The 24906-nt window shown below is 46.0% G+C and overlaps 1 protein-coding gene across 1 annotated transcript; it reads right to left on the bottom strand.

Annotated features, from left to right (window-relative positions):
* Nucleotides 1-206: 206 nt before the first annotated feature.
* Nucleotides 207-24691, bottom strand: CUNH3orf84 (chromosome unknown C3orf84 homolog). The gene is made up of 4 exons (XM_018576083.1): nucleotides 24665-24691; nucleotides 18810-18923; nucleotides 7896-7973; nucleotides 207-632 (listed from the first exon to the last, which is right to left on the bottom strand). The coding sequence occupies exons 1-4, from the start codon at nucleotides 24689-24691 to the stop codon at nucleotides 207-209; spliced, it is 645 nt and encodes a 214-aa protein (XP_018431585.1).
* Between the last annotated feature and the right edge of the window lie 215 nt (nucleotides 24692-24906).

The raw sequence follows: 24906 nt of genomic DNA on the forward strand, positions 1-24906 counted from the left end.
TTTATAGCAAATAACACACTTCCTGTCCTTGGGGGGGGCTACGCTTACTCCTTTACTGTATCTATGGAGGGAGACATGTTGGCGGTCCACTTCTGTACTTGCTAAAGAAGTTCTTAGCCTGAAAAATGAAAGCTAATGCAGCCACCACATCAAAGGCCTGGTCATCTGCAATATATTAAATTTCTGTTTTGGGGTTTAAAGATCCTTTATGTTGTTCCTATATTCTGCACGCTTTCATGTTTAGCTGTTCCCGGAGCACACCAAACAAGACAATCAGAAACGGTGAGCCGATTGTAAGGTGCAGACTTAGCTCTTCTTAGTGAGATCTCCTCCGTTCCTGCTCTGGTGTTGTTAGAGATCTGTGGGACGTCTGTCAAAGCTGAGTGCTCGGAGGATTTCAGATTAGCATGGCTTTTCCTCATGTCCCTATAAGTGGTCACTGCAGAACACGAAGCTGTCAAACGGGGAACCAGAAGCTGAGGTGACCTCCTGGGAACATCGTCCACTCTCCAGAATTCTGTCTGGTAAGTGCTGATAAGAGGCCTCTGTCTTCTTAACTCCTCTTCCAGTGGCTTCCAGTAGGTAAAGTTGTGAGACTCTCTTTGCTGCAGAAGCTTTTTCTTGCCCAAGCCCTTAGTAAAGAAAAAAGAAGCCACTCTGTCAAAGAGAACCATTCATGGAAGAACTGCAAAGGTACAAGGAAACCAAAAAAAGCCCTCCACACTGCAGTCATTTATTATAACTAGGGATTCATCGATACCGTTTTTTCGTTATCCAGTATGAGTAACGACATTTATCTTTTGGTGCTCGCGGATAACGATACCTGTACTTCGGCTAGCATGGAGCTAGCTTCCCGGGCAATCAGGAAGCCGAGCAGTGTATCATTACCCGCTGCCCGGCTTCTTGATTGCCCGGGAAGCCAGCTCCCTGCTGTTTGGCCAGCTGAATGCTAATTGGTCGGGAAGCCAGCTTCCCAGCCAATCAGCATTGAGCCAGTCAAACAGCATACCGTCGGCTTCCCAGCCAAGCTGGGCGGCAAGTCATTATGTGCCACCTGGCTTCTTGATTGGCCGGGAAGCTTTGTTCCCTCGCGGCACTGCCGGTCAGAGGAAATCTCCCTCTGACCGGAAGTTCCGGTGTCAGAGGTAAGTATCGGAGCATTTGGGCGAGTACGGGTACTGGCCCAAATACTCGGTATCGGCACAGATACCGTTACTAGTATCGGTGCATCCCTAATAATAACCCACTACAAAGCTTTGCACCAACTTTTTAAAACATAAATTAGAGCATTTAAATATCAATCACTTAAAGATTTGGGGGCTGTCATTTTTTTAAACATATGTATACATGCATACACTTTGGAGAAATTTCCTTTTATTTACTGTTAAGGATAGGAAATGAAGAAAAATCTACCTGGTGCAAAAACAGATGGCAAAAAAGTGGCAACGGGATTAACCATCATCACTGTGCTGTACATAGCCTGTGCATAGAGGAAAGCAGTGGGGGAGACCCAGCAGGCCCCACCCACTACAGGCTGCCTGAAGAAAAGTACAGGAGGTGGCGAAGACAAGACCAGTCACCCTGCACAAGGAGAGAGAGCAGCAGTGACCTGTCTTTATTACAGGAGGGGGCGGAGACAAGACCAGTCACCCTGCACAAGAGCAGGGAGCAGCAGGGACCGGTCTTTATTACAGGAGGGGGCGGAGACAAGACCAGTCACCCTGCACAAGAGCAGGGAGCAGCAGTGAGCAATCTTTTTAACAGGAGGGGGGCGGAGACAAGACCGGTCACCCTGCACAAGGAGAGAGAGCAGCAGTGACCTGTCTTTATTACAGGAGGGGGCGGAGACAAGACCAGTCGCCATGTACAAGAGCATAGAACAGGTGTGATTGGTCAACTCTACAGGAAACTCCTGCGCAGAAGCAGAGTGTAGCAGTTGTTGTATTTTGGGTTACTGCACAGATTTTGAAAAAAAATTATTAATGACACCAAGATTCAATTAGGAATACACATGGATCTTGTATTTAGGAAATATTTGTTTAGACTTAACTACAGCTTTAAGTTAATGGCTCCTGTAATTGAAACAAAACCATTACTGATAGAAACTAATGGGCTGCATGACCTATTTTTGAACATGTTGGCTGAATGGCTTGAGTCACAAACCTGGAACAAGCATGCAGGCAGTGAAGACAAAACTCCTTATTTGCATACTAGTATCGATATTGAAGCCACTGAATCATCATGCCAACTAGGCAACTAGCCTTTCCAGTAGGGATGCACCAATATCGTGTATGTGTATGATATTTTTTTTCCAGTACTCGCAGATACCGAATACCAATACCGGAAGTCTGTAATGACTCGCCGCCCAACTTCCTGATTAGCCACCAGGTAACGAGGAAGCATGGAGGCAACTTTCTGGCCAATTGGGAAGCCGAGGGGTGGGTAATGACTCACCGCCTGACTTCCTGATTGTCCAGCTTCCTAATCAAGCAGGAAGCCGGGCGGCGAGTCATTACACGGCGCCCAGCTTCCTGATTGGCCGGTGAGCCGGCTCCATGCTTCCTCGTCACCAAGTGACAAGGGAGCATGGAGCCGGCTTTCTGGCCAATCAAGAACCCAGGGGGTGGGTAATGACTCGCCGCCTGACTTCCTGATTGGCCAGCTTTCCAACCAATCAGGAAGCCAGGTGTGAGTCATTACACACCTGGCTTCCTGATTGGCTGGGAAGCCGGCTTCATGCTTCCGCGTCACCAAGTGACAAGGGAGCCGGCTTCCCGACCAATCAGGAAGCCGGGGGGTGAGTCATTACCGGCCCCCGGCTTCCTGATTGGCCTGGAAGCAAGCTCTATGCTCCGTGGTGACGATCAGGAAGCCATTCGGGAAGCAGGGCAGCGTGTAATGACTTGTCACCCGGCTTCATGATACCGGAAGTTCCGGTATCGGGATAGTCATCAGGAGAAACATACTAGTATCGGTATTGGTGCATCCCTAATTTCCAGGAAAAGACAGCAATGGCAGCCCTGTACTCCTCTTCACACAGGTTAGCCACATGACTGACATATAGACATGGGCGCCCTCTAGAGGCCGTCATTCTGTACATGAAATATTACCCTGAAATCGTGACCGAGTGAGCATGTAGGTATATGAATAATACCACAAATGAATTGCAGATAAATGCTACATAAACTAAACAGAATGAATACTTCCTAATAAAGTGCAATGGTTCCTCTTTAAAAAAATACACCCCGTTGTTATATACTATTTACAGTAAATGAACCACCCAAGTGTGAAAGGCCTTTCTGTTCCAGAAGATAATCACTACAGTAATTATCATCGCTGCTAATAATTTCCATGGAGCAATTCTCGCTTATCAACAGCTCCCTAATTATCACCATGCCTGAAATCAAAGCCATCACCTTTCAGCATTGTGAGAAAAAGAACTTTAATTGTTCCACGTGAATTGTGGCTTCTGAAAGCCTATCCTGTTCAGTCTGTGATTTGTAGGCAGCCTCCGCAAAATGTGAGGCTGAAAGACAAAGCAAAGGGGAGCAATCAGTCAAGGCTTCAACTTTTAAAAGGGAAACCTTTTTGGAATAGAAATAAGGGAGCTGCAAATGACGACTTGTTTTTCAGAACACTGCCACCATTACTCTCTCCTTGCTACAAGGAACACAAATGCAGCATGTTGGAAGTGCTGATCTACATACCTGTTCCAGGGCTGTGACTTATTAAAGGAGAACTATGGGGTTCTATCTTTTTTTATGAATGCATTCCTTAGGCTAAATAAGTAAATAATGTAATTTACTGTAATTAGCCAAAATGCACAGTAAGGCTGTAAAACCTTATTTTAGGTGGTGGGCGGGGCTAAGCGCCGCAATGAGAAGACATCCCGACGTATCTGACGGGATCCTCCCCACTGATGACTGACAGTGATTCTTGAGAGCTGCTGCGCGTCCACGAATATATGGACATGCGCAGCAGCTCTCTCCTTACCTGCAGGTCCCCGTGTGCCAGCTCCTTCCTCCCTCTCTCTCTCTCTCTCCCTGCTGACACTGACATACTCGTGGATCGCTGATGACAGAGGGGAAGGAGCTCTCTCTCTCTCTTCAGCATTTACTACAAATGGGAAAGTCCATATATGGTAAATTATGTCACTGGAGATCCCTGCTGATCGGATCCGAGCTCGCTCCCAGGATGGACTACAATCTCATGTTTAGTTTACTAATTTGTACAGAGATTGTAGTCAGACCTAGTGACAATATCACTGGGTCTAAAATAAGTATGTAATGAAAATGGAAAGTATTTATTTACAAGAATTGTGAGCAGGCAGGCCTCTCATTGCAGAAGAGTTATGTTGGTGGTTTAGATTGAGCAGTGAGCTGGACATGGGCAGCTCAATGTACAGTCTTGGCATGATTCTCTGCAAGGACAAAGTAACTCCTGTGCTATGCAATTGCAGCTTTAGTTCCGATTTAATTATTCCACAGTGTCTGCAGCTACAGAGGTCAGTGAGAGCTTGTTTTAATGCTCATTTACTGCTTATTAAAAGGAGAACTATGAGGTGAGTGCTTTTCACTCAGCTCATAGTTCTAGCCGACCTGTGACAATGAGACTGTCACAGGTCGGCTCAGTAGATCGGGAGGTGAGCGAATACATACCGGTGCTCGCTCACTTCTCGATCCTGTCACAGCTCTCTGCCGTGACAGGGGAGGGCTGGATTCCCCCCTCCCCGCTCCGCCAGCGCTGACTGGCGGAACGGACGGGGGAGGGTACAGCTGGCTCTGCCTCTAGATAGGCAGAGCCAGCTGTCAGTCACGCAGCTGGGCGAATCCCGGCACAATTGTCGCTATCCGCTTCAGCTGCGGCATCTCAGTATACCGCGAGCTACAGCTCGCGGTATACTGAGCCTAGGGTGACGGGAGGACGCTAGTTTGTGTCCTCCCGTTACCCTAAGGAGAACAATAGGGAAAAGCCTTAACCCCACAGTTCTCCTTTAAGGATTTACAAAAACTTCACTGTCCACAGCCTGGCCACTTTAAAGTGAGTCTTCGTCAGGCAAAGATGCTGGTTCACTAAATTGACCTCCTCCCTGGCAGCACATACTCACCTTTCCTTTGCTCCCTCTCCATCGCCACTCTGTTCCAGGTATGAGGAAGAATTTGAATCTCTTCCCTTCCTATCACATGACAGCTCTGGCACTTAATAATTGCTCCACCGTTGAGTGCAGTGGATCCACGGTGGGATGATGTGTATCTGTGTGCTATAATACATTTTTCAGCGATGCTTGCGCTGTGCGACGGGACTTTTTTCTGTGATTAACTGCTCCATCGTTGTCACATAAGTCCTTAGTCCTGTATTAGGCTGTACGTTTACAGAGGGTTTCCTCTTCTCGGTTATAGTGGCTGAACAGAGCTGTGGAGCAGCAGATGGAAGGTAAGTATTTGCTGCAATGGAGGGGAGAAACCCTAAACATGAACATACCTGATCCTTGCAGTCAGTCTACCTGTAACGTTATATGAACTAAACTAAAATGATAACTAACAGTATAAAAGGAATAACAACATTTGTGGACCATGCAGGGACCCTTCCTCAGGCGTGTGAGCATGCCAAATGAAGGGTCCCTGCAAGGTCCTGAAACTATGTTTTCTATGCGATCATGCAATAAAGAATATCTGATTAAGGTTATACATCATGACCAGTCGGCACCCTGGTAACCATATGGTTGATTCCAGTAAGGTGTACAAAACAAATATACTTCATGTATTTATATCCCGACACGTGCCCCGGAAATGAAACAAGGCTCCTATTTAGCTGCCTCAGGTCCACCCTCCAACGCATTTGATCCAATCCTGGGTTTAGAAGGGAACTATGCGGTAACCTTTCTATCCCATAGTTCTCTTTAGGGTCACGGGAGGACATATACTGACCTCCTCCGGTGACCCAAAGCTCAGTATATAGCGAGCTATTGCCGGCTATATACTGAGAGCGCCACAGCCGGGACGGATCCCCACAATACTGTCGAGATCCACCCAGCAAAGCAAAGCCTGATTATACAGATAATTGGCTACTCTGTGACTGTAGAGTCTGCATGTCATTGCAAAGAGTGAGGAGCTGTAAAAATATGTAGTTAGGGAACGCGTAGTGGAAGGTAGAGTCTGGTTTATTACTGTTTGTAATCTCTAGGGCAGAGCGGCAGCTTACTGCCATGAAATTAAATGCCCAATTTAGAATTCAAACACACAAACCTAATTATTCTGCACTGGGGACGATGCTTCTAGCAGGTTTCGGGAAGCGAAGGGACTCGCCGAGGTGCGTATGCAGTACACTAACGCAGTGTGATACATTCAGTCCTCTGTGATGAGGCTAATTTACTGCTGTTGCCAAGGAGAAGCATTAAGGGGGGAATTTACTGGCTGGTACAATCAGCTTCAGACGAAGGTACTTTCATTAAAGGTCCCTATTCGGAGGCAACTGGCAGCTATGTCTTCTTGGCGCGTCCATCTGCCAGACCAGATGCGTTCAGAGCACAGGTCTTTCCTGTTTGTGCAGGATCAGTGATTTTGTCCCATTGAATTATTATCATAAATGTTAACCTATGAAGGCTAATTTCACCTTTGTGACCATGTTTCCTGATACACCCATATTTAGGGAGTAACACATTACATGGTCATATTACCCAGCTTCCCACCCTCAAGCCCCCACTTATCTGAAATCCCCCGTATTCTTTAAAATTCGCAATAGAAGCTGTGTGGGCAGAGCCGCAGTAACAGGATCTGCGAATGGGGGGACTTGTAGACCTCAATAGAGCAATATGACATCACCAGGCTTGTAACCAACTGATCGCTTCCTCCAGCCCAATAACCAAAGGTCTGTACCTTTACCTGTACAGATCTTGGGCTGATGGAAGCGTCAGGAGGAGCCTGAGCATGGCACCCACAATACACTGATCATGGTTGCAATTAGGGATGCACCAATACGAGTATTTGGGCCAGTACTCGTATTTGTCCAAATGCTCTGATACCTTCCCCGATACCGGAAATTCCGGTCAGAGGAAGATTTCCTCGGACCATAGGGGAACATGTAGCCGGCTTCCTGTGCGATCGGGAATTTGAGCGTCGAGTAATGACCGGCCTCCCGGCTTTCTGATTGGACGGGAAGCCGGCTCGATGCTGATTGGCTGGAGACATTGTTCAGGTATTTTGACAGCCAGCGGGGCCGATTAGCAAGATACTATAGCTTGGCTCAGCGGGAGATTCCTCCATCCACACAGTTTAGCGTAGATGGAGGAATCTGTTGCACTTTTTCCATCTGACCATAGAAAATCTGAAGACAATCTATAGGCGTATGGCCAGCTTTACATGGTCCAAAAGGTAAACTTTGCCTTTAAACCAGTGGATCAGTAAAACAGCCAGTCAATTTTTAAAAGGAGATCATCAATGGCAGCCTCTAATATTCTATCATGGCAGCAGCTTTCAGTGTAAAGAACCTCATCCGATTCCTGTGAATCAGCTGAAATTTGAGGTGCGGTGGTCCTGTCGTCCCCACCCAGCTCGACTGAAAAATCAAAGGACCTGGGTGGAAAATTGTTACCTACAACCAATTCGCTGCAGCCACCATTCGGGTACTCAAGCTGCTTGAGTACAATAGCCAGCAGTGGAAGATTCCTTTTGTTTAGCGTGGATGGGGGTATCGAGCATTTTTCTCTTGTTCGGCCGCCTTGTGAGTGCTATGGCCAGCTGTACTCTCAGGACCAAATATGGCACCCCAAAGCACCGAGACAGCACAGCAAAACACACAGCAATGCACAGATATAACTTTTTAATAGAGTTGGGCGTTAAGTGTAACGTATACAGTATAACCTTAGTTTGTAGAAGTGATGTTGTTGTAATACTTACATTGTCAAAAGTAAAAACACAGTTGGGGAAACTATTACGGTTGTCGTGTTTTGAAAATGTATGTTTAGTTGGATTGTCCTGCAAAAAAAAAACCACAGGTAAGTATATTATATATAATCTTTGCATCGCAGGGAAGGTGCCGTTCAGGTTACCACATTAAAATGGAAACTGGCCTAACCATATATTATCTCTACAGGATAATGGTTTTAATATTATTACCTTCAAAGCATTCATCATAGCAATGTCATTAGTTCGCTGTATACACCCACCACAAAGATTTGGCAAGGTGAGAGGGTAATATTGTTTTTATCAGCAAGCTTAATGTATGCAGAAGTAATTACATTTTGAGCGAAGTTCACAAGACATTAATTTTCTTTGATGCTAAAAATAGTTCCTCCTAATGTACAGGAAGTAACTGTCCCCTGTATATAGATTAATGGATAAGCCGTTGTGCACCTTGTATACTTGCATTGACTGAATTCTTAAAATGGAATATACAGATCTAAATACCATGGGACTTATTCATTGATGGGAATTGCCAATTTACTATTACCATTCGGATCTATTGCTTTTCATTGCAATTGATATGTGCCCACAAAATGCAATAAGGTACCTAGGGCTGCAACCAACTAATCCAATAATCGATAATAATCAATTATGAGAATAGTTGTCAACTATTCTCATTATCGATTAGTTGGTTGGATCCCCTAGCTCTCTCCTCCACACTTGGAGGAGGGCAGAGCAAGCAATGGGCGGGTGCAATAGCCAGCCTGCTATTGCAATTTGAAATGGCCAATAGCAGGCTTGCTATTGCACCAGCCCACCACCTGCTGTATTTACATTCAGCTGCCGTCTGCGGAATCTTGCCACTGGCAGCTGTCATTTCCGGGCTGAAGCTATTCAAGCGCCCTGTGCTTACAATACAATTATAAAGGGTGAGAAAAAGTCATTTTCGGTTTCAGTCTGACAAACTCTTCTGCGGGAGGGGCGTTGCAGTGCCATTCATTTCATAGGCACCCCAAACGCGCCTCCCACCCACAGTGTGATCGCCCGCACTGGAAAGCACGGTACCCCAATGCTGAGCGTTCCAGTGCGATTGCAAAAAATTGTGCAAGCAATTTTATTCTGAAGTAAACTTCATTTTTGTAACACAGCATTTGTGTATTTTTTTTTTAAACTAAGGATGGTATTTATGTCATTTTTTCATCCGATTAATCGAAAAAATAATCGGCCAACTAATCGATTATGAAAATAATTATTAGTTACAACCCTAAAAAGGTACCCCATATACTAAATGGCCAAAAGTATGTAGACTTACCTCCAGAGTATTGCGTTCAGGTGTTTCCAGTGAAGGGTGCTCTTAGTGTTACAGCATACTAAGATATTGTAGACAATTGTGAGCTTCCAACCTTTGGAAAAGGTCCTTTTCAGTTCTGGTATGACAGTGCCCCTATGCACAAAGCCAGCTCCCTAAAGACATCACTTGACAAGCTTGTTTTGGAGGAACTCACGTGGCCTGCATAGAGCCCTGACCTCAACCCTACTGAACACCTTTTGGATGAACTAGAATGCATATTGTGAGCCAATTCTTCTTGACCAACATCAATACCTGACCTTACGAAAGCTCTTGTAGCCGAATGAGCACAAATTCCCAAAGGCATGCTCAAAAATCTAGTGGAAGACTGTTATAGCAGCAAACTGGTGATGGTGGTGGGGCAACTATATTATATATGGTTTTGGAATAGGTTGTCCAACAAGCTCATACAGGTGTGGTGGTCAGGTGTCCACAATTAGCCATATTGTTAGATTAGATGAACCACTAGCTATTTACAGCAAATTCACAGAAGTTGCTTCACTGAAAATCTTGATGTTGCTCAACTTCCTGGCTTTTTTTAGGACTACTAGTGAACATCTTCAGATGGCAACAACCAACCTGGGCTCTGTTCCTTCTGTAGAACCACTTAAAACAAACCTGGCAGCAATTCTACACTTTAAAAAGTGATAACCTGCTTAAGTGCTAGCACCATATTATTACCTTTGTCTGCCCCTCTGATCCAGGTTTTATTTTGTTACTAAGGGCCTCACTTCCCTGACTTTAGGACTTGTCTACCTGGCACCCTCCATGTAATTAGAGGGTATCATTAACAAATATGGACAATGTCATTACTCAGAGGGTTTTCTAGGCCCTGACGTTAGTTAAATCAAATCCTAAGGGCCCATTAACACCAGACGCTGCGCTAATCACACGGCGTCTGGTGTGTTTGGCACAGTGCCGAAGAGCTGATCCCTCTGCATCGCACTGCGTATTTTTTTTTGTCAGTACTTGATTTAAATGTCACAGGTGACATTTAATTCAGTTCTACGGGCACAGAGGGGTGTGAGGCGGTTGTACCATGTTGCGTCCCGCTGCACTGAAAAAAGTACAGCATGCCATCACAACGCAGTGCCCAGAGCCCGTTCTTGACAAGGCAAATTGCCTTGTCTTGCATTGGGGGTGCGCTGGAAACAATGGCCATCGCAGTTCCAACGCAGATGAACAGATTGGCCCTTAGCAAAAAATGTAAACCTTTTTCAGAGGGGCACACAGATAAAGATAAAAGTGGACACTTTACATAAAGCTTAAACTTTTACTGCTCGGTATATACTATCAAAAGTGTGTCTGCTCTTGCTGATACAGAAGGTAACTTATGGTGAATGCTCATAGGACTTTTACACATTTAAAATAAAGAAGCTCATGAACTTTCGGATGAGGCACTGCCTCTACAAGGCTTTCACAAGGCATATGGCAACTCAGCAGACATAAGGATTTTATCTAGTTGCCTGATCTAGATTAATATGTTATTTTTTGGAAAACAAAATCACATAAGTGAACTAGAAGATGTTTCAAAAGTGGAACTTCTAGTAACTTTAAAAGTCTGTATCAATACATCTGACATGTCACAATATAGACAACATTATACATTAAACAAATTAAAAAGTCCCTCTTAAGCTTTAGTCTGGTCAATTTGCCTATGCTGGGATGATGTCATAAGTCTACTGCAGGCAGGAGGAAGCATTTCCTCAGTCTCCTCTCCCCCAGTGACCAAACTGTATACTGTAACTTTGTAGCAAGTCACAAAATGAGAGGCTACAATGAGGGCTGATTTGTGTCGGACATAAAAGGCTAGTGCAGACCTAGGCAATCCGGGACGTGCGTCCCAGGACCTGGCGATTGCGCAAACAAGCACACACAGCGATTGCCCCCTCGGCCCAATTGATTTCAATGGGGTTACATCCATGCAGCAATCGCAGAAAAAAAAGGTACCTTTTTTTGCACCACACGACGCGCGGCTGTTTTAGATTCGATTACACAGGCCGAATCGCGGAGGGAAACCGCGCGATCCGCCCGGTACGACTGGGGTGCCATTAGAAAATAATGGCACCACCAGCGCGATCAGCGGTGGTGGGCGACTCCGTGACCGCATGGCAATCTGGGTGGTATTGTGCACGATTGCGCAGGTGTGAACCTGGCCTCATGAACAAAGTCAACTGCCCCGACCCCAGGATTTACATGACTGTGCCATCTCCGAGCTGGCATCTCAGTCCAGGAAGTAGATGCTTTTCCTTTTGCAAAATAAATAGCATAGCAAAGTGAAGTGAAGGGGTAAATATAGACAGTATATTGAGCTTCTATAGCAATAATGAGAGACCCCGCAGGTCACTTGGCTCTGCGCCCCACGCTGAGCCGAAAAACTCAATGCAGGTCATACAATTCTCTTTGGTCTCTTTGAGATAGACGATGCTTCGGCAGGAGGTCGTAATGATGACAGATTGTGCCATTAGTGCGCCAGAGGTGTAAGTTCTCATTATTACGAAAAAAAGCTTGCACATTCTAAAGCTCTAGCAAAAGTGCTATGCTCAATGCTGTTTAATTAATGGAGGATGGAGGTCGATGCCAATGCATTTTCTATGGAAATAAAAAAAAAAGGTGCTATACCAATAGCTTGCAAATATTTAAGCTTCTTAATGGGGTTTCCTGCTGTACTCGTACATAGCACAAACTAAATATTTGTCTAAGACCGTATGCAGGATGCAGATCTGTATTTTTCCAACGGTGCGCAGAAATAATGGGAAATGGGGAGTTCAAGTCAACCAATACTGATATTCCAGGTTATAGTGCATGCAGGTGAGTGGGAAGTCTCTAGGATTTCATATATGGCTCAATGACAGCCATATACGTGAAGCTGGGCAGCACAGTGGCGTAGTGGTTAGCGCTTCTGCCTTGCAGCACTGGGGGTCCCCGATTAGAATCCCAGCCAGGTTCACTATCTGCAAGGAGTTTGCATGTTCTCCCTGTGCTTGCGTGAGTTTCCTCCAGGTACTCCAGTTTCTTCCCATGCTCCAAAGACATGCTAGTAGGTTAATTGGCTCCTGTCTAAGTTGGCCCTCTATGTATGTATGTGAGATAGGGACCTCAGATTGTAAGCTCCTTGAGGGTATGGACTGATGTGAATGTGCAACTATGTAAAATGCTGCGTAAATTGTCAGCGCTATATAAATACCTGTAATAATAAAAATGACATTGGTGGTCCAGGTTTGCAGGCCTGCACCTTCCAGAGACAAGGGGCTTTCACATTCCCTTAAAGTGGCCCTGGTGCCTTTGCGGAAAAAAATATTGCAAAACATATTGAATACTTACCTTTCCTGTTAGCAGCATCAAATTCTATGCTCTCCTGGAGTCTTATGAATGCCAATTCATTATTATTATTTATTACAGGTATTTATATAGCGCCGTCAATTTACGCATTACCTACTGCACATTCACATCAGTCCCTGCCCTCAAGGAGCTTACAATCAAAGGCCCCTATCTCACATACATGCATATAGGGCCGATCTAGACAGGAGCCAATTAAACTTCCCGCATGTCTTTGGAGTGTGGGTACCCATGGGAAACCCTCCCAAGCACAGAGAGAACATGCAAACTAACTCCAATGATATCTAACACTTTTGTGTGACACTTGACAGTGGAAGGAACCACTGTAGATTCTAGCTGTGCTCAGAGAGCCATCACACCTGGAAATTTTGGATACCAACGATGCCTGTAGTTTTTTATAGAGTGAAGATTGGAGTCACCTCATTGTCCCCTGTAGTTTTTCCAGCAGCACTGATGCCATCATGTTGGCAATGCATGTAGACCAGAAGCAGGTGGTCGCTACTTTTACCCACAAGCCCCATGCCCAGCACCCCGAACTTTTTAATACATCAGCCACAGTGCCACGCATCCAGCCACATGTAACTCTCATGACAGCAACCACAACTTTCAGGCAGTCAGATAATTCATGGAAGTTGTAGTCAAGCTATGTGTATAGAACGACACATGGAGCATCCTGACAACCATTCCTCCTAGCTACCATCAATTACAGAAGAAAAGCGAGCCCTGTGATAATGCCACCAAAACAAAAAAGTAATGAACATAAAGGAGGAAGTGTGAAAACAATCAGATCCGAACAATCTCGGATTCAATGAAAATACTTTATTACTCGTACGAGGAGACAAGACATAGAAAAAATCTAACAGCTAGTAAGCATCCTCGTCTTGTCTAACTAAAATTAGCTTGCAAGAGTTTTATAAAGGCTGGACTGAGGAAAGTCCCTTATCAAAGCAATTTTATTGGTTCTTTCCCCAGTCCTTACATGGTAATAAAAGCTTAAACTTAAACTTCCTCATTTAAGAGTAAAGACGCCTCACAAATTGGTTTCAGTTACTAACTTGCAAAAGCCTTTCTAGCATAAGATTATACAAGTTTAACAAAAGAGGTATTTTTACCTCTGACAGTAAGTGAACTCTTTTAAGGGTGCAGGAACAAAGTTGTCACTTTATGACTTTAGGATCAGCTTTAAATCTCTTCCTTCACAGGCTGAAATTTCAAAGTGGGATGGAACAAAGCCAACTATGCAATCGAAATGTAACCACTGGAGTCCCTAAGAGATGGAAGAAGCCAGGAGTAACCAAACTCCAACCACTTATATCCATACGCATTCTACTCCTGCAGTCTCTCCGGCATGCATATGTTAAAGTGCTGCTACAAAGAAATAATTGTATTATTAAACATGTATTTTTGCACTTCTAGCAACTGCCGTTAATACATTTTTTTAATGTTGTATATATGCTTTCATGTTTTATCATATGTGCTTCCCATCAGCAGATGCCTGTCAGGAGCTTCATAATCAAACCGTACATCTAAGAAGTAATTAAAAGCCAAGCGACTGCTACCGCTCCAATTTATCAGCTAATCCATGGAATTCTGCGGCAAAGAACAAACGCACTGTTCTATAACATGTAATCATTTTGTTGTAATAATTACAGAGCACTAATGAACATTAATCATATGACAACTAATCCTAATTACGCAGCCCGGTGGATGGAAAATTCCAACAGTACAGCGCAGAAGATGTCTCAAAGAAATAAATCTATGTGCAAAATGTATATAGATGTACTACAAGGGGTCAGCACAATGATATATGGTTATCACTTCAGCTCTGATGCACTGGGGTTCCGGGCATTGGTGTTTTATGTTCTACCACAACAGCCTGTTATATTGTATTGATTTATTAATGTTTGGTATGTTCCATTGTACTCCCATCAGTTTAGCTGATGTACTGTCCCTACAGACTGGGTCTCAGGAGGTATGTGTCTTTTGCATGAAGTGATATTTGAGACAGAACATTTCATGAGCATGGAAATCAAATAGTGGGCCAGTAGCCCGCTATTTTGCAATCCTTCATTGCAATCTTTGATCGATTGTTCTCTTTGGTCCACGTCCAGGGAGATTAGCTACAGTGCCATGGGCTGTAAACATCTGGACAATGTTGCGCACAGTGGACACAGGAACATTAAGATCTCTGCAGATGGACTTGTAACCTTGACATTGTCCATGCTTTTCCACAAAAACTTGGAATGCAATTATTTCTTGCAAATTGGAGAAGATGCCAATAATTTTGTCATGTCCATTTCTGGAGCTTTGCGTGGAATGTGTCAGATTTGGCTTTTCTTTCCTCCACTTTTTTGTGTCATACCAATACAAACAAAATAAATAAACATGAGAATGCCGAAACATTTGTCATTGCAACAATTTTCTGCATGAAGTGGTGCATTATCTGACAGAAACGCAGGGGTGCCAATATTTTTGTCCATGACTATGTATACATTTTATAAAAGTAACCCAGAACCATAATAGTTTGCTACTAACCACTATTAAACCACATGCAATGTAATGGTCTGAACAGAAATATGTATGCATGCATTTGATCACTGACAAGTAAAATGCATCCAAAAAGCGCTTAAATGCGCTTCAACAGGCCTCCGTACAACATGCAAATATTTACAAGCATTGCCCCGAGCCTGGAAGTCGCTGCCTTCTTATTTTAATGACATTTCAGAATTGAATTTTTGTGTTTTGCACTCAGAGATGCCTCTTGGAGCACACTAAGCGGCTGAATAGCTGAAGAGCACCACTTACTTCGATTTAGGTTGCTGGTAATTGCGAAAGTTCTGAGCTATGCAAAAGACTGGTGAGTGCATGCAAATGTAGCTGAACATTAAGAAATGTCAATGCAAGGCAAAAAAAAATGGAGTAATCTGGAGCGGAGAGAAGCTGAATGCAATTGCACAATTATCTGTAACATCTTCTGCTTAGTCTCTGAAGTAGAGAGAGGCGGAAAGTGTGGTCATGTCTGCATCTCCTAAAATGGAATAATCCGGGGCTCACATTATCAGGGAAAGATCTCAGCTAAGTGCTCGTGTGCTGTTTTACTTCCATGTTAGGATGCCCCATATCTGGAATGTGTCTCATTTGGAGCAATAAATAGCCCAAAAGACAATATTTTGCAAAGATTTGTCTATATAGGACGTTACATTCCCCATCAAGATTCATCTTTGTTTTTTAAAACACCAACATAATAAATAAAGGGTACGTATTGGGAAATAAAGACCGGTCACTGCTGCTCTTCCTCCTTGTGCAGGGTTGACTGGTCTTGTCTCCGCCCCCTTTCTGTCATGCCTGTAGTAGATGGGGCCATCCCTGTTCTCTGCACAGGTTATGTACAGCACAGTGATGATGTCATCGCTACTTTTATAGGGTAATAACTGGGCATTTGGTGCACACAAAGTAGATTTATAGCCTTTGTGGCTATTGAGGAAGATATTTAAATGAAAGTTTTTGTGCCCGGAGTTCAGCTTTAAAACAGAGCAGGGGTAATGTGTTTGTAGGAAGTTTGGCTTAGAACAAACACAAAAAGAACTGTTGAGAACATCCTTATTAGGGAATCTTTGCTTTGGACACACCAGTCTAAGGTTATACAAATCAATATCCCAAGGTAAATATTTTTATTAGCGGCTGTAAACAAACATGTCGCCTCTAAGCTTTGAAGAAACAAATGATGTTCCGAACGCAAACCCCAACAAGCCGGTTTTTAAAAGGCTTGATTCCTTTTCAACATGAGGCTTTAATCAGCGATGGCAGTCAAGCAAAACCGACACGGGCTGGGCCCCGTCTGCTGGCTCTATTTGCATGGAACGCAGGTGAGGATGTTGTAACCCACTTCTGATGATTTATAATTCATATCAGAGCGCTGTACTGACACTACGGTTCTCTAAATTCACGCTTTCATCTCTTACAGGTGGGACGCATAACACCTCTCTGTGAGTTACAGTGCTGCGGTTTATCAGACATCAGAGAGTATAGGGAAGGAGGGCGCTGCAGCTAGTTTCCAGAATGTAGGTCAATGCAAAAGTGAATTACCGCAGCACTGTGGCCTTGCAGCGGTGGGGTTCTGGGTCTGGAAACCACCAGATACACTATCTGCATGTAACCTGTGTATCTCCCCCATGTTTCTATATAACCCCAAGATTTACTCATTTACACGGGTGTGCATATCCGTGCAGCATGCAAGCCCGTGCAAAGACCCGATCCCGGGAGGGACAGGTGCTGCATGTAATTGTGTGCAGCAGCCTGTACCTCCCTATGGGAGGACGTGCCAATGAATGCTGGGACATGTAGTCCTGAATAATCTGATCAGGAAATTTGTGATTAGGTTTACAAAGCACGCTCCCTGACCGGAAGTTCGGAAAGCGGTGAAAAGGAAGCTGGTGGATGCGGCTATAAACATCTAAAAGGGAATTTATCAAAACTGGAGCAGACAGAATCTGGAGCAACCATGCACTGCAACCAATCAGCTTCTCTCTTTCATTTTCAAATCTTAACTGAACAAACTGAAGACAGAAGCTGATTGGTCGCCATGCACGGCCGCTCCAGATTTTGTCTGCTCCAGTTTTGATAAATTCCCCCCATAGTGTCATGAGGTTTAGTGCACCTTTTTTTCTTTTATTAATGGAAACATTTATTGTCCTGTGTAGGGATGCACCGATACTAGTTTTTCGGAATTGAGTACGAGTACCGATATTCTTTTTCCGGTACTCGCCGATACCGAGTACCGATACCGGTGCTTCCCGCCAGGGCAATCGGCACGGAGCTGGTTTCCAGGCCAATCAGGAAGCCGGTTGGCGGGTCATTACTCACCACCTGTCTTTCTGATGGGCCGAGAAGTCGGCTCCATGTTCCCCTATGGCACTGCCGGTCAAAGGAACTCTTCCTCTGACCAGAAGTTCCAGTATAAGTGAAGGTATCGGAGCATTACTCGTACTCGCCCAAATACTCGATATCGGCACTGATACTAGTATCAGTATTGGTGCATCCCTACCGAATACTGATACCGGAAGTCCCATTAAAGGAGAACTATGAGGTGAGTGCTTTTCACTCACCTCATAGTTCTAGCCGACCTGTGACAATGAGACTGTCACAGGTCGGCTCAGTAGATCGGGAAGTGAGCGAACACATACCGGCGTTCGCTCACCTCTCGATCCTGTCACGGCTCTCTGCTGTGACAGGGGAGGTGCTGGATTCCCCCCTCCCCGCTCCACCAGCGCTGACTGGCGGAACGGACGGGGCAGATACAGCTGGCTCTGCCTCTAGATAGGCAGAGCCAGCTGTCAGTCACGCAGCTGGGCGGATCCCGACATAATTGTCGGGATCAGCTTCAGCTGCGGCGTCTCAGTATACCGCGAGCAGCAGCTCGCGGCATACTGCCGTGTCACAGTATACCGCGAGCTACGGCTCGCGGTATACTGAGCCTAAGGTGACGGGAGGACGCTAGTTTGTGTCCTCCCGTTACCCTAAGGAGAACTATGGGGAAAAGCCTTAACCCCATAGTTCTCCTTTAATGATTGGCCGGGAAGCCAGCTCCATGCCCCCTAGTGACGAGGGAGCATGGAGTCGCCTTTCCGGCCAATCAGATAGCCGGGCAGCATGTAATGACTCGCCGCCCGGCATCCTAATATCGGTAGTTCCGGTATCGGGAGCATTTGGGTGAGTACGAGTACTCGCCCAAATACTCGGTATCAGCACCGATACTGATACTAGTATCGGTATTGGTGTATCCCTAGTCCTTTGCTATGTTCATTGCTACAAATGGAAAGGTGTTTTGGATAAAACTGATGAGACTTTCGTACTATGGTAAGACTGAGGGAGGACTTCTAAATCGGGAGCTCCACTAGGGCCGGGACTGATGTGAACATTCCTTACTACATAATAAGATAAAATACACACTGACAATAAATACGCTGATGCCATATAAATAAATGATTGTGATCGCAGTCAGATAAGTACGTGCAGCAACTGACAAGTTTTTAGCAATTCCCATACTAACGTGGAAAATGTGTTTCTTAAGGTGGAATTCTTTCATTTTTTTAACCGGCGCTGGAAAAATGACAGCTACAATCTGATTGGTCGCTACGAGCAATCCTTTTCTTTATAGCAACTCTGCATTAAATCTTTCCATGTCGAGGTCACACAAAGTTTTGCTATGCCGCCCTACTTACTTTAATTCGCTGGGCGAAGGCCTTCGGGGGTGGAGGCCTGGCCTCCATACGGTATTCTTGGCAAATATCATTCCGAAGGTGGCTTCTATAGTGCCCATGAAAGCCGCTGGGGAACTGAAATAAAGAAAAAAAAGACATGAAATAGTTAAATTGACTGGCAATCGGGAATCTGCAAAAATCGCATAATGCCCGTGTGATAACACTGAGGTGGAAGCTGCCATTTTCTGGGTTCCAGTCTATGTAATGGTTCTAAGGCAGTAAAGCACCCTCATTGCCAATGATGCTGGAGGTTAGGCGGTATAGGCAGATGGGTTAGGGTCATGGTTGAACCCATCCCCTCCTATGTCTTTCTATTGTCTCTATGTAGGGTTTCTATCTCCACTATGGGGGCTAGGGAGGTGGCGGTGGTGGGGGGGAGGTTTTCAAGCTTGACTTTTACTGGGAAGGTCAGGATTTGTATATTAATTCATCAGTTTATATCTCTGATAGTTTTGAAATTATTTTTTCAGGTCACCTCTGCTGATACAGATTTTCATCATATGCCCAGCTGACATGCAAAGGTTTGAGAGAGCTTTACAATAAAGCAGATTAAGTAACATCTCTATTACGTTCCATATCTGTAGATATATCAGCACAGGCATTTCATTTGCTGTACAGTATTTGCTAGGAAGTGGTGAACGGAGGGAGTTGGGCAAAACTAATCTCGCTTACCAAATTACAGATTTTACCGTTGGGGAAATTCTGCATAAAAACCGGGGTGTGTGGGGTACATTAAAGTGACAATAAAGTCACATCCCCCCGTGCTGCTTTAAGGACTTAGCTTAAATGGATGCCTCTTGATCCGATCACCTTCTTCTTTCCAGTAGTTTTCAGGAGTCCCTCCAGCGCTGGAGATCCAGATCTTCCTCTGAGCTGTGGGCACCTTTACGCAGCCAGAGGAAGATCCAGGTTTCGGGCAGATGCGGCCACCCGAGATCGCGCTTACCGAGGACCTCGGCAGCCGCATTTATGATTGCTCCTCCTTCGGGTCCCTGACTCCTTGAGACAGCATAGCCCAGACAGCCCTGAGATTTGAGCAGCCCACCTGAGAGCCGTACAACCCACCTGAGTGTCGCACAGCCCACCTGAGAGTCGCACAGCCCACCTGAGAGACGCACAGCTCACCTGAAAGTCGCACAGCCCACCTGAGTGTCGCACAGCCCACCTGAGAGACGCACAGCTCACCTGAAAGTCGCACAGCCCACCTGAGTGTCGCACAGCCCACCTGAGAGACGCACAGCTCACCTGAAAGTCGCACAGCCCACCTGAGTGTCGCACAGCCCACCTGAGAGACGCACAGCTCACCTGAAAGTCGCACAGCCCACCTGAGTGTCGCACAGCCCACCTGAGAGACGCACAGCTCACCTGAAAGTCGCACAGCCCACCTGAGTGTCGCACAGCCCACCTGAGAGACGCACAGCTCACCTGAAAGTCGCACAGCCCACCTGAGTGTCGCACAGCCCACCTGAGAGACGCACAGCTCACCTGAAAGTCGCACAGCCCACCTGAGTGTCGCACAGCCCACCTGAGAGACGCACAGCTCACCTGAAAGTCGCACAGCCCACCTGAGTGTCGCACAGCCCACCTGAGAGACGCACAGCTCACCTGAAAGTCGCACAGCCCACCTGAGTGTCGCACAGCCCACCTGAGAGACGCACAGCTCACCTGAAAGTCGCACAGCCCACCTGAGTGTCGCACAGCCCACCTGAGAGACGCACAGCTCACCTGAAAGTCGCACAGCCCACCTGAGTGTCGCACAGCCCACCTGAGAGACGCACAGCTCACCTGAAAGTCGCACAGCCCACCTGAGTGTCGCACAGCCCACCTGAGAGACGCACAGCTCACCTGAAAGTCGCACAGCCCACCTGAGTGTCGCACAGCCCACCTGAGAGACGCACAGCTCACCTGAAAGTCGCACAGCCCACCTGAGTGTCGCACAGCCCACCTGAGAGACGCACAGCTCACCTGAAAGTCGCACAGCCCACCTGAGTGTCGCACAGCCCACCTGAGAGACGCACAGCTCACCTGAAAGTCGCACAGCCCACCTGAGTGTCGCACAGCCCACCTGAGAGACGCACAGCTCACCTGAAAGTCGCACAGCCCACCTGAGTGTCGCACAGCCCACCTGAGAGACGCACAGCTCACCTGAAAGTCGCACAGCCCACCTGAGTGTCGCACAGCCCACCTGAGAGACGCACAGCTCACCTGAAAGTCGCACAGCCCACCTGAGTGTCGCACAGCCCACCTGAGAGACGCACAGCTCACCTGAAAGTCGCACAGCCCACCTGAGTGTCGCACAGCCCACCTGAGAGACGCACAGCTCACCTGAAAGTCGCACAGCCCACCTGAGTGTCGCACAGCCCACCTGAGAGACGCACAGCTCACCTGAAAGTCGCACAGCCCACCTGAGTGTCGCACAGCCCACCTGAGAGACGCACAGCTCACCTGAAAGTCGCACAGCCCACCTGAGTGTCGCACAGCCCACCTGAGAGACGCACAGCTCACCTGAAAGTCGCACAGCCCACCTGAGTGTCGCACAGCCCACCTGAGAGACGCACAGCTCACCTGAAAGTCGCACAGCCCACCTGAGTGTCGCACAGCCCACCTGAGAGACGCACAGCTCACCTGAAAGTCGCACAGCCCACCTGAGTGTCGCACAGCCCACCTGAGAGACGCACAGCTCACCTGAAAGTCGCACAGCCCACCTGAGTGTCGCACAGCCCACCTGAGAGACGCACAGCTCACCTGAAAGTCGCACAGCCCACCTGAGTGTCGCACAGCCCACCTGAGAGACGCACAGCCCACCTGAGTGTCGCACAGCCCATCTGAGTGCCACACAGCCCACCTGAGAATCGCACAGGCCACATCAGGGCACAAACCGAGAACAACACAGAGTATATAGCTTCATATTACTTTGTATTGCTGTATGAGGTATTGCTGGTATTTGTAGTCCTCCATACCTGGTCTCCTTACTCCCTCCCCTGGCTGCCTCTCCTCGCTCTCTCCTCTATAGTCTAAAAAAAAAAAATATCTTCCGCGTGCAACGCTAGAGTGTTCGGGTTTCACTTGAAGAAAAGGTGGCAACTCTAATGCTCAGGTAATACAAATGTTTACATTCATACAAAGGACTGGAATGTGCACAACCGACCTCAACATCAATTATTTGACCCTTTTATTTTTAGGACCTTTGTTTCCATACTGTACAATACCCAGTCACCGCACACATTTACAGTGGAAGACAGGAAATCATTCATGCGTTTCTTCCTCTTGCACATTGGCATCTATTAAAGGAAACTGCGATACATTCGAAGTGCATTTCAATAAGTTCTTCTTAATCATCTGCATAAAGCATTGTTATTTATATATTATGCTCCACTTAACCTTGAGCCACTGGAATTACACCGTGAATTATGAATCCTAATCTTCTTTGGGAATTAAAGCCGCCATTTGCGCGGTTCGGGGGTTCTAATAATAATTTTGTAAAACATTCATGAACAATGGTTGCCCGGAGGCTTCAAGCTGTTTGCCTCAGACGTGAACCGGCTCCCAGGGATGATCCGAAAAGGCGTTCACGGTGGAAAATATTGTGTTGTCTGGAAGCTGGGGGGCAAATACTCAGAGTTACAACCTGATGTCCTAATTACACTAGACAGATTATTTGCAACACGTGAATGGGGGATGTTTAATGGCGTCTGAACAACAGTCAGCTTTTCGGTACAGAAATATCCTGATTCCGCAGGGGTCATCCATGGAATCGGGCAGACATTCTGAAGGCAGAACCTGTGTTTAATGTGATGACGTAAAGAAGAACTCCGGGAAAATCACAAACTTTACCCTGACCCCTACCCTTGTGGACACTTAGCCAGGTTTTCTTGTTCAAAATCAGAACTTGACTTTACAATGGCTCTTTAGTCTGAATGACACAACTACCCACAAACACTCCAAAATCTTGCTGGAAGCCTTCCCAGAAGAATAAAGATTGTTAAGGCCCCAAAGGGTTGGCCAATTCCATACTAGTTGCCAAGGTTATGGAATGAGATGTCAACAAGCTCAAACAGGTGTGTGTATATATATATAATATATATTTTTTTTAATTATTATTATTATTATACAGGATTTATATAGTGCCAACAGTTTGTGCAGCACTTTACAATATTCGGAAGACATTACAGTCACAATACAATTCAAGACAAGATAGTAAGGAGGGCCCTGCCCCTCAGAGCTTACAACCTAAAAGGGAGGGGCCAGTAATACATGAGGAGGTAGCTGTGAGGGGATGAATTGTTTGAGATATATATATACACCTTGTTTCTCCTTGCTCTTGGAAAGGTACTGCACTCCTGATTGTCCTTGTATGACCACCTAGAGCTCTCAGTGATTTCAATCCACCCCCAGGTTCTGCTGCTCTTGCTGAATAACTTAAGGCACTCCTCTCCTGCACATATTGCCCATCATCATACCCTCTGCACTCCTCTACTACGCATACTGCCTCTCATCATACTCTCTGCACTCTTCTCCTACACATACGGCCCATCATCATACTCTCTGCACTCCTCTCCTACACATACTGCCCATCATCATACCCTCTGCACTCCTCTCCTACACATACTGCCCATCATCATACCCTATGCACTCCTCTCCTACACATATTGCCCATCATCATACCCTCTGCACTCTTTTCCTACACATACTGCCCCGCATCATACCCTCTGCACTCCTCTCCTACACATACTGCCATCATCATACCCTCTGCACTCCTCTCTTATACATACTGCCCACTGTCATACCCTGCACACTCCTCTCCTGTGTACATTGCCTGCCATCATAACCCCCACACTCCTCTCCTGCAACATATTGTCCATCATAATACCCTCCACACGCCTCTCCTGCACATACTGCCCGCTGTCATGCCCTCCTCAAATGCAACATATTGCCCATCATCCTACTATTCGCACTCTTCTCCTGTACACATTGCCCACCATCATACCCTCCACACACTTCTCCTGCACATATCACTGATCATTATACCCTCCACACTCCTCTCTGCACATATTGCCCCCCGTCATGCCCTACGGACTCCTCTCCTGCACATATTGCCCATCATCATATCTTCCACATCTCACTCCTGCACATAAGGTTCATCATAATACCCTCCACCTTCTTCTACTGCCCCGTCATACCCTCCAAACTCCTCTTCTGCACACGCTGTCCCCTATCATACCCTCCGCACGCCTCTCCTGCACATGATGTCTTCAAAAACACTTCTGCTACATTACTTGTGATGTCCCACAACTTTACCTGTTCTGTAAAGGGTGCATTTTGCTAGTACCCGCAAGCATACACTGAGAAGAATTTATTAAAACTGGAGCAGACAGAATCTGGAGCAGTCCCCCATGGCAACCCATCAGCTTCTCTTTTTCATTTTCAAAGCTTACCTGAACAAACTGAAGAGAGAAGCTGATGGGTTGCCATGGGCAACTGCTCCATATTCGTTCAATTCCCCACTTGGTGTTTAATATCAAATTTATAGCTTTGGTGTCATGCAAAATACGACTTTAAAAACAATCTGATGAAACGGAAGCAGATTTCGGTCATTAAGTGATCGAGTTGAAAAGTCGCCTGAATAGGGAACCTTACAAACCGGATATTAGCATGTGTGGGTAACACCACAACCTCCCCGACAAGTAATAAAAGGATTAACACATTTCTAAGGAAAGATATTCTGTCTGTGTGGGGTCTCCCGGAGGTCTGTGTCACATGACCTCCTCCCCAAAAAAATCAGTGCAAGGATCATTAAGCAGACGGAATTCCCTTACCCAGGATCCTGTCATTGCTGTCGGCATCACTTCCCTCCAGAAGCCACATACAAATCCTTTAATTTCCTGTGTGCTGGACACGGGGGAAGTTCAGGTATACTTTGTGTCTCTTCCACTGGTAATGGGTTGCCAGGGTGCTGTTGACATGGTTGCTAAGTGACCAGAATAAAAGTCCCCGAGCAGCTACGGAATTCCAGCTTGCAGCAGAATTGCTGCCATAGTTGTAAACATTGAGAATCATT

This window comes from Nanorana parkeri, unplaced genomic scaffold (genome assembly GCF_000935625.1).
Source record: "Nanorana parkeri isolate BGI_ZX_2015 unplaced genomic scaffold, ASM93562v1 scaffold56, whole genome shotgun sequence".
In the NCBI taxonomy this organism is placed as follows: Eukaryota; Metazoa; Chordata; class Amphibia; order Anura; family Dicroglossidae; genus Nanorana; species Nanorana parkeri.

Coding starts and splice junctions, on each gene's coding strand:
- CUNH3orf84 (XM_018576083.1), bottom strand. CDS start 24,691: ATGCCGACAGCAATGACAGGATCCTGG. Junction 7,974..18,809: donor CCTTCGCCCAGCGAATTAAA/GTAAGTAGGGCG, acceptor TTTTTTTTGCAG/GACAATCCAACTAAACATAC. Junction 633..7,895: donor GTGTTTTTACTTTTGACAAT/GTAAGTATTACA, acceptor TTCTTTACTAAG/GGCTTGGGCAAGAAAAAGCT.